Source organism: Petaurus breviceps, unplaced genomic scaffold (genome assembly GCF_028583685.1).
Source record: "Petaurus breviceps papuanus isolate PSGF00001 unplaced genomic scaffold, PetGlider_PUasm1.0 398, whole genome shotgun sequence".
Classification (NCBI taxonomy): Eukaryota; Metazoa; Chordata; class Mammalia; order Diprotodontia; family Petauridae; genus Petaurus; species Petaurus breviceps.
In genome coordinates, this window is record NW_027186314.1 from 50,064 (window position 1) to 64,677 (window position 14,614).

Here is a 14,614-nt window from a genome sequence, read left to right on the forward strand (position 1 = left end):
GGGCCCCCCCCCCCCCCCCCCCCCCCCCCCCCCGTACCCCGCTCCCGGTTGGGGCTCCCACTGCACCTCCTTCTCCGCTCTTCCACGGGCGCCCTGAAGGAAATGTTGGTCTCAGGGGGTGGGGGGGTTGTTTCTGCCCTCGCTTAATTTGGGGCGCCCCTGTCCAGTTGGAATGGAAACGAAAGACAAAGGGACCAAGGCGACTTACTTGTCCCTGAGTTACAAGCTGTTTTAGGTTATAATTCGTTTCGGAAGATAAAAAGAAATTCTCCTTTCCCTCCCCCCCCCCCCCACCCCCCCCCCCCCCCGCCTTAGAAATGGTGTGGGGTGAAAAAAAACTGGGAAGACGGAAGAGGAGCCGGTGTCTCGAAAGCTCGCCCTAAGTAGTGACCTGCCTCTCGGATGTGCACAGTGGGGTGGGAGTGTGTGGGGGTGTCGGTAGTCCCAGCCCTCCCGCTAGGGTCTCTCCTGCTTGGGTGTCTCTAGCCCCACTGGAGGTGGCATTATAAACGGTTAGATGCTGCGTTTGTGAGCTCTTTGGAATCCTAAAAGGCAAGAACAATGTTATCATTAATCTTACAAATAAGAAGAATTCAGCGGAATAAAGATGGGTTTTATAGCTGGTCTGGGTATGAAGGAGAGAAAGCAGGTCAGAATATGAAAGGAGACAAAGAAGTTCTGTTTTGAAGGGATTTAATCAGTCCACTGGAGAGATTTTTAGCAAGAGAGAGGGGAAGATTGAGGAGTGGGTTTGAAAGTGAAAGGGATTTGGAAGTTTTGAAAGACAGGCGGAAGGGAGTATTTTTGATTTCTTGAGAGAAGAATTCTTGATGACATTGACACAATCATAATGTATTTGTTACATGGAATTCTTTAATGATAGTATACCAAAATTCTGGCCTTGAAGGACCATTACAAGACTATGTTTTGAAACAAAAAAGGGGCCTGCCCACACTGTAGCTACTGTGGGGATGCCAGGAGCCAAACATAGAGACGATGAGGAGACTCAAGGGAAAATGCAGGTGGAACCTGAGCCCAGTGATAATTACATAAATAGGTAAGATGAGCTCACACACAATTTTTTCCCCCAAAGTCAAATAAGGGGATAGAAGACAAAAGTGAGAGACACTGAGTCATGCAAGAAAGTTATGAAAAATAGGGCAGCTAGGTGGTGCAGTGAGTAAAGCCTGCGCCCTGGAGTCAGGAGGACCCCAGTTTGGTTCTGGCCTCAGACACTTAACACCCATACCAAAAAAATAGCCTTGTAACCTTGGGCAAGTTACTTAACCCCACTTGCCCTCCAAAAGGCCAAAAAAGTGAAAAGACAATTACCAATACTTTGGAAGAAAATAATTCCTTTTTTTAAAAAAATGGCCAAATGAAAGCTGATGACTCCACGAGATAATGAACAACATTGAAAGGCAATCAAAAGACTGAAACAGTGGGAAAAGAGGTGAAATATCTCATAGGGAAAAAAAACCAACCAGAAAAATCTGTCAAGAAGAGAGAATTTAAGAAACATTGGACTACTTAGGCCACCGTGAATTAAAAAAAGAGCCTGACATCATATTTCAAGAAATTCTAAAGGAAAACTGCCCAAATACTTTAGAAGCAGAGGATTAAGTAGAAATTGAAAGAATTCATGGGTCACCTCCTGAAGGAAACCTCAAAATGAAAACTCCCAGGAATATTATAGCCAAAATCCAGAACAGCCAAGTCAAGGAGAAAATACTGCTAGCAGCCAGAAAGAAAGAATTCAAGTACCATGAAGCCACAGCCAGGATCATTCAGGAGTAGCAGCCACTACTCTAAAGGAATGGAGAGTTTGGAATACGATATTCTGGAAGGCCAAGGACCTAGGATTACTACCAAGAATAACCTACCATACAAAATTAAGTATAATCTTATGGAGCAAAAAAATATGGATGTTCAGTGAAATAGAGGATTTTGAGCATTCCTGATAAAAAAGGCCAGAGCTGAACAGAAAATTTGGCATTCAAACACAGGACTCAAGAAAAGCATAAAAAGGTAAACATGACTGAAAAATCACAAGGGGCTAAAAAAAAGATAAACTGTTTCCATTTTTATATGGCCAGAGGATGATGGTGTGTCTACCAATCTCAAACTTATCACCTCCTTGAATCTGTGGGCCCAAAAATGTCCAATTTCTAAGAAAAACCACTGAGGCAGAGCTCTGAACCAGTAACCATTTATTAAAGGAACCTGGCCCTCTTTAATGAATAGCTTTTCAAATCTTCCTCACCAGTGGAGATATGCCCCCTTCCTCCAGGGTCTTGGTTTTTTTAGGGCTTGATACCCAAACAATAGAGATGAAGAAAACTAAAAATACAGGGGTAGACCTTCCCTTGATCCTCCAGGAGGGTCTACACAAAATGCAGAGTCTCATTGGTTGATAAACAGGTTAATGAGCAGAGCTTGACAGATGTCTCAGAAGGTCCTACCAAGCTGATAAGCAGACCACCAGGCTGGGCTGATAAACAGATGTCAAATATGTGCATGGGCCAGTGGGCCTGTAGAAAGTCAGGCCCATAGACTAGCAACCAGGGTCACTCATTGGCCAAGTGCTCATACCCATGGCCCCATGTTGGGCAATGAGGGGGTGCTGAAGGCCAGAGGGGCAATGCAATGGCTGGGGGACTTTGCATATCACTGAGTCACCTCTGGCATGCTGGGCTTGGTCCCTGATTAGCAGGAAGAAAGGGTGGAGGCCAGGTAGTCAGCCTCCTATGATTAAGCAAGTGGATTTAGAGTGAATTTATGATTTTGTAATTTATACTTTGGGGCCTTTTGTAAGAGTTTGGGATCTTTTATGAGAAAGAACCGATCTTATTTTATTATTCCTGAACATACATGTATTAGTTGATTGACTAAAAGTATGTTGATAAAGAAGTATAATGTGAATAATTATGAACAATTACTACCCTATGAATTCACCAGCTGATTAAAACGGATTGGAATAGAAAAGTAGCCCATCATCCATTTCCAATCCACCCTCCGTTCTGCCGCTACAAGGGCTTTTCTAAAATACAGGTCTGATCACACGCACAAACACACACACACACTAACATCTACCAGCTCCCTGTTGCATGCCAGGTCAAACACAAAATGCTCCATTGAGCACTCAGAACTTGTCATAACCTGCTCCAATCATCCCTTTCCAGTCTTCTTCAGAAAAGTATCAGGCTGAAAGGCAAAGAAATGTTCTGTCAGAAAAAAATGGAGTCAGGTATGTTTTCCAAAAACTACACTTGGGGCAACATTTACAACGACTCTATGAGGTAGGTGCTATTATTATATGTATTTCACCATTGAGGAAACGGACGCAAGCAGTGTTAAAGTGACTTGCCCAGGATCACACAGCTAGTACATGTCTGTGGCTGAATTTGAACTCAGATCTTTCTGACTCCTGGCCCAGGATTCTTCCACTGAATTAGCCTCCCCTAATTAGAAATAGCCTTGCCTTCCCCTCCACAGTGCCCCCCCTAAGAAAAGAGCCATAAAAGCAATTTTTTTTTTTGCCTTTTTGGAGAGGGGAAGGGAGGGCAATTGGGGTTAAGTGACTTGCTCAAGGTCACATGGCTAGTTTTTTTGTGTTAAGTGTCTGAGGCCAGATTTGAACTCAGGTCCTCCTGACTCTAGGGCTGGTGCTCTATTCACTGAGCAGTTCTTAAAATACCCTGAAGAGAACAGAAGGTCTTTGGGAAAGTTGTATAGACAAGCCAAAAAGCTTTGAATGGACACATTGAAATGATCATGTGCTTTTTAAAGCCAGTGGAACTTAATTCATGATTTCACCTAGAAACAATCTGTTTTTTTCCATTTTTGTAGAAAGGGAGAATTCCTAAATTTCAGCATAATTTTTTTAATAAAGGATTATTGGCTTCCTTCAAAACTTAGCTCAAAGGCACCAATTTCAGCAGGTCTTTCTGATCCTCCAACAGCTAGAAGACTACCTTCTATCTACCTTTTTTTTGTTGTTGTTGCTTTTTGGAGGGGGGGGGGGAGGCAGGTGTAATAGTAATGGCATTTAAAGATTCCCCTGTATTGGCTTGTTTTTTGGTTTGATTGTGTTAAAACCCAGGGTTTGTTAATCCCACCTGTGGGATGGACTTGTTGACGTAAAAAGAGAGGGCTGAACTGGGAGGAGCTGGTGACGTAGATTTGGAGAGACACAAGAGAGAGGCAGAAGAACTTTTTGGAAGCAGCACCTTTTGGAGGCAGAGAGAGACTGAGAGGTTTGCTGAGGGCCACTTTGAATTGCCCAGGACTTTTGAGACCTGCCACCCAGAGCTGCCAAGGACTGAGGAGACATGGCTGTTATGCTGGTACTTTGCCTGTCTGTTTTGATGTTGTTTTGCCAGATTTATCCATTGGTGAAAGACAGTGCTGTTGTTGCAGAAGTTTGGGAACCTTTCTGTTGGTTCAGAGCTACTGAGACTGTCCTGCAGACAGAGAGTGAATACTGTCCACTGGTGAAGGACAGTGCTGTTGTTGCAGGGGTCTGGGAACCTTTCTGTTGGTTCAGAAGCCCTGAAGAAGGATTTTCTTGTTGTATGTTTACAGAAATCCTGGAAGAGGGTTTTGCTAATGTTTTCAGGGGTCCTAGGACTGTTCTGCAGACAGAGGATGAATTAATGAAGAGACTGGCAATGTATCTTGTGGCCTTGCTAAGCTTTGTCTCCCCAGGAACAAAGATGGCTGAGAACTTGCCTCGTGTCAAGATGAAGAAAAGACCTCCATTTGGGTATTAAGTGCTGTGCTTAAACTTGTTGTAACTCTGGGGCAGATTCAGTTGTGATCCAGGGGTGGGGAACTTTTGACCTTTTTGTGTTCTGTGGTTGAACAAATGAATGTACTTTACTTATGATTAGAAACTAATCTCCATTTGAGAAGAGGGGCTTTGTGGTGGACTAAATGAAGGTACAGCCTAGGGGTGGAAAAGTATTTAGAACAGGGGCTTTGTAATTGATCGAATGATTGGAAGGTCCTGGGGTGGGGTAGTCCTTGGAGATTATTTAATCACACTTAGTAAATGCTGTATTTTGAATGATGTCATGTTTTGTTCTTCTCTGTTCTTAATTTGTCACTGAATAAAATGGAGAGCCTCTATGCTGGCATTCTGAACCTTGGGAAGTTGCCTTTGCTTGGCATTACATTACAGCAGGGCAGTTGGGGTTAAGTGACTTGCCCAAGGTCAAATGGCTAGTCTTAAGTGTTTGAGGCTGGATTTGAACTCAGGTCCCCCGACTCACTTTACCACCTCACCTCTCCTTGTATCTACTCTTTATGGGTATTATAAATAGCTGAGTAACCCAGTGAATAGAGAGCTAGGTCTGGATTCAGGAGGAACTGAGTTCATGTGTGTGTGTGTGTAATCCTAGGAAAGTCACTTAACCTCTGTCTGCCTCAGTTTCCCTATCTGTAAGAGTGGGGATGATGATTACAGTGCCTCACAGTTGTTTCAAGGATAAGTCAATTTGTAAACAATTATTAAGGCTCTACTGTGAATCAGGTTCTGTGCAAAATCATGGGATGACTAAAGGCAAAAGTCAGTCCCTGCCCCAAGGCAGGGCAGTAGCTGAGCAATTTGGGCGTGGGGAGCAAAAGGGGAAATGTCCAGAGCCTAGAGATCAGGTGTCTTAGTGGAACCATCAGGAGGCCTGGATTGAAGAATATGGGTCAGGAGCTAAGGTCTGAGAAGACTGGAGAGGGAGGTGGGGCTGGGTCATGAAGGGCTTTGAATGCCAAACAGAGGGTGTTGCGTTTGATCCGGGAGGTGGTACAGAGGCACAGAGAAGTGACATGGTCACACCTGCCCTGTAGTGGCCGAAGGGATCATGTGGACTGAGCAGTCTTGAGGTGGGTAGCCCCTCCAGCAGACTTGGGCAGTCAGGGAAGGCTGAAGTGGGGGGCATAAGCACAGCTGCCCCAGCAAGGAGAGGAGGCCTTGGATCAGAGAGACATTGGCATGTGAAATCCATAGCTTGGCCACAAATCTGGTAAGGGGAGAAGAGGTGGCAGACTGGGCTTACCCCTTGGGTCTGAGCATGAGGGGATGCAGGGCAAAGCTGCTCTGGACAGTATTAAGGAAGGCAGACACCAAGGGAAGGAGAAGGAACTCCATTTTGTTTGGATGTTCTGGGTCCTGGACACCCAGTTTGAGGCCTTCAAAAGGAAGGTGGGAGCCAAGGCAGCTAAGAGAGAATGAAGATGGAGCTCTGTTTGTCAAGTTAAATGAGAGGCCATTTCATCATAGGAGAGTGTTTTTAGTCTTGGCTCAGTCACATCTGACTTTCCCTGACCTTTTTGGGGTTCTCTTGGCAAAGATACTGGAGTGGTTTGCCATTTCCTTCTCCAGCTCATTTTACCCATGAGGAAACTGAGGCAAACAGAGTTAAGTGACTTGCCCAGGGTCACACAGCTAGGAAGTGTCTGAGGCCACATTTGAACTCCGGAAGATGAGTTTTCCTGGCTCCAGGCCCAGCATTTATGCACTATGGTGCCCCTAGCGGCCCCTAAGAATCTGGGTGGCCTATAATAGTGGTCAATAATCCAGATAAAAAGACAAAAGTGGAAGGACAGTCTTTGGCTCTGATGGAAAGAGACAGCACAGGAAAGGAAGCTGCAAAGGGAGGGAGGGTCAGAGGAGCCCCCAGACACTGGAGCAGATGCTGGAGGAGAGAGCAGTCAGTCAGGAGTCCCAAAGTCCTGGAGCCAAGTGACAGATGAGGAGAGGGGGCAGTCAGAGGCCATGGCCCCACCCATGGCGTTGGGGATGGATGGGGGAGGATTGAGAGGGAAAGAGGGTGGAAAAGCTCTGTCAGGACTGAATTAGACAAACAACTGCCAATCAGTACAAAGATGGCCTTGAAGTGAGAGCCCACACTGTGAATACAGGAGCTAAAATGCAGAAGTCTGACTCAGTCCTGGGGGGGGGGGGGCACGAAAGGGGGGGGAATGAGGATATCCAGGTCACTGCTCCATCAGCTTGGGAACCAAAGCAAGTTGCCTTCAGTCTGACAGGACGGTGGCTCTCGCACACAGGGAGAGTTCACACCATTCAAGGAGTGCACAGTGTCTTTTTGGGGCCACAGAGGAGTGGAAGTGAATGGGGTAACAAGGTCCCTATTGAGGTGGCTAGGTGGTACAGTGAATAGAGAGCACTGGCCCTGGAGTCAGAAGGTTCTAAGTTCAAATGTGGCCTCAGACACTTAACACAAAAACTAGCCGTGTGACCTTGGGTGAGTCAACCCCAACTGCCTTCCAAAAAGCAAAAAAAAAAAAAAACCAAAAGCAAGGTCCCTGTTGCTGAGTCTCCAGGCTCATGTGGTGCACTGACCTAGACCTGGTTTGAGAGATTTTGCATAACAGATGGGGGGGGGGGGTGGGGGGGTGGGGTTGACTTTCCCAAAACAGGTTGCACAACAGGATAATGTAGCATGTTCCTATTTTGAGTTTCTTGCATTGGAAATGATGTTGGGTGTGAAAATACTCCTGAGACTACCATGTCTGTTTTCCATGAGTTACCTTTCTATCCAGATACTGGGGACACAGAGTAAGTCTATTTGCCAAAAGGAACCAATCAGAATCCTGCAGTGAACCAAGCCTGGCTCCCTCCCAGGGGCCTTTGCTGATGTTCACTGGCTGACTTTGCTGAGCTGTGCCCCTCAAACTGGCTTAAACCAGCCTTCTTGTCAGCTGTTCCTGCAAAATATCCTGCTTCTGTGGCCCACCTGTTCCTGGAAAGGACTGTCTTTTCTCTATCATAACCTCTCCCTTTTGTGGTTTTCACACATAAATTTCCCCTGCCCCTCCTGGGCTCTGGGCTCCATTGTATCCTTGGTTTTGGAGGTGGATGACTTTTCCCTTTTAATAAATAATTTTGTTTAACTCAAACAGAACTTCTCTATATTGAGGAGTGGATTTTTCACATTGACACCTGGGACTACAGACACATATGTATAAAAAAGATAATTCTCAAAATGGAGTAGCCCCAGACGCACAAGACCCCAGTGAAAGGAAAGGCATGGAAATTCTTGGGAATCTTGGAATGTGTGAAATCATCAATACATTCTTCATAATTGCTCAGAAGTAAAATTATAGAAATAAAGTAAGTCACACATAAAATAGAGATTACAAATAGAGTACAAAGCAGATTTTTAAAGAAGAAATCAAAATGATGACAAGTGAAAAAATAATAGAATGTCTCTTAAAATTAATTATATTACTATGGTGGAAATGGAAGAAAAGAAAAGGGAAGAGCCTTCACCAAGCATGTTGGCTAAGCACGTGTTCAACGTGGAGCAGGTTGGAGAACTAGACCCTTTCCGAGCATCGCTATTTTCAGATCTGTCCAAGCTCTCCCATATGTCACGCATCAGTCTGTCTCTTAACTCTTGTTCTTCCAAGTTCCAGAGATCAAGGGGTATGTTTGGATCATTCGTTTTTGACAAAGAAACTGTCAATGTCTTTCTTATGAATTAGCTTCAACCCCAACCCCAGTTAATAAAATATTGCATTTTTAATAAGTAAAGGGAGCCTCCTTTCCCTTATCTTAGTTATTTTTATTTTCATATGAATAAATGTGAACATTGAGGAACATATGCCATTAAAAAGGGAAAACAATTAATTACAAAGCAAAGACATAAGATGTTGTGGCCTTGCCACTTCATATCCAGAGTCACCTCAAGCCTTCAACATAACCATTGATAACTTCTTCATTTAGTTAGAAACAGTCTCATACCAATTAGTTTGGTTCAGAATTGGGCTAATATCTCCTAAGAATCCTCTTCATTTTTTCATCTAGATTATTTTTTTATTTTTGCTTTTTGGAGGGCACTTGGGGTTAAGTGACTTGCCCAAGGTCACACGGCTAGTTTTTGTGTTAAGTGTCTGAGGCCGGATCCAAACCCAGGTCCTCCTGACTCCAGGGCCAGTGCTCTATTCACTGCACCACCTAGCTGCCCCTATTTCTGACTTCTAGGAAATTAACTATATTATTCCTTTTGTAAAATTCTTCATTTATAGGATTATTTTATCTCCACAATATACAGACTTTCTAACTTTTCACAAACTTCATGAAATTTTCTTAGTATATCACTTACAACAGTTCAAATGAGGAAGGAATTTCATGTCAGTTTTTCTCTTTTCCCTACACAGATCTTCATGCTTTCTTGATAGAACATATCTCCCTGATTCTCTAGGAACTAGCATTTCATAGTAAGACATTTCTCAATTTTATTCCAACTGAAAATATAAAATGATTTCCTTCAACTTTTAATGACTATGGGTGATTTCAGGTATTGGCTCTGAGATTCATGAGAGCTATGACCAATGGGCAAATCCCTTCTCTATATTTCAGTTTCCTCCTGTCATTTGATTATGGTTGGAGTAGATGAATTCTGAAGTCTGTTTTTGCTCTATTATCTTTTGGCTTTTGATGACTTAGGAGTTGGTGACGTTCAAAGATGTGACTGTGGATTTTACCCAGGGAAACAGGCACCGCTTGGCCCCTTCTCAGAAAGAGCTCAACAAGAATGTCATGGCAGAGAAATCCCAGAACCTGCTTTCCCTAGGTAAGGAACTCTTTTTCCTGGTAACTGATTCTGCCATCAAAGGAGTATCTTAATTCCTTCCCTAGTGTTCAGGGTTTTGATAATTTATCAATTCTTAGAAAGAGAAAAGTGCTGGTCTCCTCTGCTTGAGACGGGCTTCTTCCACTGCCTGCTTTTCCTAGAATTTCCCTCTATTCCTCTTTTTTCTCTATTTCTTTTTCTGCATTTTCCTCTGTTTTTAGCTAGACTTATATTTCAGTTTTAAATTAAGTTTTATGTATGATGAATGAACCAGAAATGTAATATAATGAAGATACTGATCTATAAAATTCTACGGGCCATATCAAATAACAAATAAATGTTACTACGTTTTTGAAAGTCTTTGCATTATGTTATAGGAAGCTACAGGTTTCCTTTGTTGCTTCTGGAACTGTTTTCTTACCAGTTCTAGGTAGCTTCAAGTCAAAGATCAAAGCAGTGTTGCAGAATCTTCTACTTGGGACTAATCTTAATCTAATCTCTACCTGGCCATGAATTTTGTCTGCAAAATCTCTGAACACTGATCAGCTTTTCATCAGTAAATGAACTACCCCCAACTCACAAAGTAACCCCTTCCTCTTTGGGAAGCATCTGGATTTTTGTGTGTTCTTCTTTTTGACAAGCATACATTTGTAGCTCATAACTCCAAGTTCTGCCTAGCATAGCAGGTTTGTCTTTATTCTTTCTTCCTACTTCCCCCAAATTCCCACATAATTTCCATGTGGATAACAAAGGGAACAGAATTCTTAGTAAATGTCCAATTTTTTCAGGGAAATGTGAGGCTAAGCTCTCTGCTGAGAGAGTGGGGGGGGGGGTGGCGGGGAGCAAGCCATAAGGAAACTTTGGTGGGGAGTGAATAGATATGGAAAGTTGCAGTGGTATGTGGGATAGTGAGGTGTCAAAGGATTGCCTTGCCATGGTGAGGGCCCAGCTGAAATTCTGTAACCTAAATCTGTAGTGAACCTAGGCAGCTGGGTTTCATGATTCTCTCTGTCTCCATTCCACATCACATGAGTATGACTAAAGACTACTACCTTATTTGGAAGTGATCCAAGACTAAGGCTTGCATAAGCTTTTGGCCCAAGTTCCTTTCTTCTATGGATAGCCCATTCTTTCTTTGATTTTTGGAGAATCATTGTCCAGATTCATGTAGGTGACCCTGACTTTAGAGAGACAGAAGGTAGAGACTCCATTTATGCCATAGTACAAGACCTTCCAGGAGCCCAGAGCCCTTTGTGATCCCCAGCATGTGTTGTAATCAAGTCCCATGAGGGTTAGAACCAGACAAAGGTCATTCATTGTAGGTGATAAGGTTCCGGAAATAGACAGGAATGGAGCTAAGGCCAAAACAGGCACTTGATAACGGATGATGCTCTCATACTTTTTCAGTCACCAGTGGAGTGAAGCAAGGCTGTGTACTTCCTCCTGTGCTTTTTAGCATGATGTTTTCAGCAATGTTGTCAGACTCCTTCAAGAAGGACAAAGAATGGCATAAAATCACCTGCCACACTGATGGTAAATTATTTAACTTGAAAAGACTGCAACCTAACATAAAAGTATAGGGGAAAGTACAGCACAGTTGTATGCTATCACAATCACATACCACAACATTCCCCATTTGATGGTCATCCCCTCAATTTCCTGTTCTTTGCTACCATAAAGAGAGATGCTATAAATATTCTTGAACATATAGGTTCTTTTCCTTTTTACCTGATCACCTTAGAAAATAGGCCTAATAGTTGTATTGCTGAGTAGAAATATAGTTTTATAACTTTTTTTTCTTTATTTCTGGAGGGGGAAGGGCAGGGCAATTGGGATTAGATGACTTGCCCAAAGTCACATGGCTAGTGTTAAATGTCTGAGGCCAGATTTGAACTCAGGTCCTCCTGACTCCAGGGCAAGTGCTCTATTCACTGAGCCACCTAGCCACCCCAGTTTTAGAACTCTTTAGGCATAATTCTAGATTATTCTCCAAAATGGTTAAATCAGTTCATAGTTCCACCAACAGTGTATTAATGTCCCAATTTTTCCGTATCTCCTTCAATATTTCAGTGAATCTGATCAGAGATCGGTGTGAGATGTTATCTCACCATTGTTTTAATTTGCATTTCTCTAATCAAAAATGATTTAAAGCATTTTAAACATGATTTTATATATATTTGATACCCTTTTAATTTTTGATACTGGTAGTTTGGTTTTCTCTTTTTTTTTAATTCAAATTACCCATTCTGGGTTTATTTTTTAATATAAAACCAGTTCCTAGTTTTATTTACTAGATCATTTTTAAATTTTATTAATGTCTCTTTTGATATTCAACATTTCTATTTTGGTGTTTAAATTTGGGATCATAAATTTATTCTTTTTCTGGATGTTTCAATTGCATGCCCAGTTAATTGAGCTGCTCTTTCTCTGTTTTATGGATGTAAGCATTTAGAGATACAAAATTTCCCCTAAGTTCTGTAAATTTTGATATGTTGTCTCATTATTAGCAAAATTATTGTTTCTGTGATTTTTTTCTTTCACCCATTCATTCTCTAAGATTAGATTATTTACTTTCTAATTAATCTTTAGTCTATATTTCCATTGCGCTTTACTGAATATAGTTGTTACTTCATTATGTGCTGAAAAGGATCCATTTAACACTTGTTTTTCAGCATTTGATTGTGACATTTTTATACCTTAAAACATAGTCATTTTTTAAAGGTGCCATTTATAGCCACAAAAATATTGTACTCTTTCTAGTCCCATTCATTTTTCTGTAGAGGCCTGTCACATGTGACTTTTCCAAATTTCTATTAATTTCCTTAACTTCTTGTTAATTTTACAATTAGATTAATCTAGTTTGGAGAGGAGCAAGTTTAGATCCCCAACTAGTATAGTTTTACTGTTCATTTTCTACTGTAACTCATTTAACATTCCCTGTAAGAATTTAGATGCTATTCCATTTGGTATATGTATGTTCAGTATTGATATTACCTCATTGTGTATGGTAAGTATTAGCAAATTTTAGTTTCCCTGATTATTTCTTAATTAGGTCTATTATGCTACAATTATGCACATGCTTTTTTTTCCAGTGGAAACATGTATTTGTAACAAAATCCAGCATTATTTATTTAAGGTAGCAATAAAGAATTTTTAGCTTAAACTCCTTGTACCCTCATTACCAATTCCTAAGGGATTCTTGATTCCCTAAGAAAAACTAATGGTGCAGAGTGCTAGTCACTTCATGGCAGAATGATAAGACATGGAAAATGGAAAGATTTTTAGATTTGTGTTTATTAAAAAGATTTTCTTTTTTCTTTTTTTATTTATGGAACAGAGACATTCAAAGATAAATTTTAAAAATAAAGAGATAATGGCTATCCTAAGAAAAGTTATATGCTATAACAGAATCTAATACAAAAAAAAGATAATAAAAAAACAGGGTTGGCACTCATGATGGGGTTTTATTTACAACAAAAAAATTAATTTTAAGAGGGACTACCTAGGAAATTTCATTATGCTTAAAGATATGGTAGGGAAATAATATGACTATTTGGTATCTTTGCAAGAAATGGCATAATATTTAGAAATTTGAATAGATTATAAGAAAATGTGGATATAACTGAAAATTATTGCAAGACAACTGAAAAGAGTAGATCTGTTTCTCAGGTTAGCATGAAATTTACAAAGAATGACCGTGTGACAGAATATCAAATGTGGTCAAAACAGAACATGGAAAACAACACAACAGAATAAACTTGTCATAAAATGCATTTAAAGAAAGGATTGAAGGTGAAATGGAGAACATCTGCCTAGTACCACAGACAGAGTACATCCAGTCTAGGTTTGAGGTCTAGTCTTTGCTTCAGGAATTTGAGTGAGGTCATTTAGTCATTCAGAGCACATGGCCTGATTTGGAAAGTATGTTGAGAACCCTCACCTTGCCAGTGTCTCAAGTTTGTTGTGAGGGTCCAGTGTGATTGGACTGTGTGTGGAACTCTGTGCTAATTAAATTATCTTATATTGATATGAACTAATAACATTTTAAAATGATCAATTCTACCTATTTCAGTTTGAAAATTCTTCTTTTTGGTTGGGTAAATTGAAAGTCAAATAATTGTATTTTCTGCCAGTAGAAGAGGATATATTTATACATGTGTATGTGTTGTTTGTTTCCATCAGATGCAGAGACCAGGTGTGATGTGAAGGAGACAAGTGAAAACCTGAAAATGACCTCATGGAAAGACTATACAGAAGACAGGGCTGGTCTTGCTAAGCATGAGGAAATACACACTGGAGAGGATTGTGAATGCAGTCCACATAGAAAAGCTTTGAGAAAGAGTTCCAGTGTTGCTAAAGATAAGAGAATGAATACTGAAGAAAAACCACATGAGTGTCATGAATGTGGTAAAGCTTGTAGTGTACATTCTTCCCTTATTGTACAGCATAGAATCCGCACTGGAGAGAAGCCTTATGAATGTGACAAATCTAGAAAGACGTTCGGAGAGAGATCTACTCCTGCTAAACACAAGAGAATCAATACTGGAGAACAATCTTACATATGTGATCAATGTGGAAAGAATTTCCGATGTTACTCCAAATTTGCTGAACATCAGAGAATCCACACTGGAGAGAAACCTTATGCATGTAATGAATGTGGAAAGGCTTTCACACAGCACTCCAATCTTGTTAAACATCAGAAAATTCATGCTGGAGAGAAACCTTATGAATGTAATGAATGTGGAAAGGCTTTCACACAGCACTCCAATCTTGCTAAACATCAGAGAATCCACACTGGAGAGAAACCTTATGCATGTAATGAATGTGGAAAGGCTTTCACACAGCACTCCAATCTGGTTAAACATCAGAGAATACATGCTGGAGAGAAACCTTATGAATGTAATGAATGTGGAAAGGCTTTCACACAGAGTTCAAATCTTGCTAAACATCAGAGAATCCATACTGGAGAGGAACTTTATGAATATAATAAATACAGGAAGACTTTCAGAGAGAGATCT

General features: G+C 41.2%; 1 protein-coding gene across 1 annotated transcript in view; it reads left to right on the forward strand.

Annotated features, from left to right (window-relative positions):
- Window positions 1-14,614, forward strand: part of LOC138170838 (zinc finger protein 665-like) — a 17,299-nt gene that overhangs the window by 453 nt on the left and 2,232 nt on the right. The window contains 3 exon segments of the mRNA XM_069100345.1: window positions 9,470-9,596; window positions 11,004-11,129; window positions 13,779-14,567. Coding sequence (XP_068956446.1) covers window positions 9,563-9,596; window positions 11,004-11,129; window positions 13,779-14,567 — 949 coding nt within the window. The 5' untranslated portion in view covers window positions 9,470-9,562.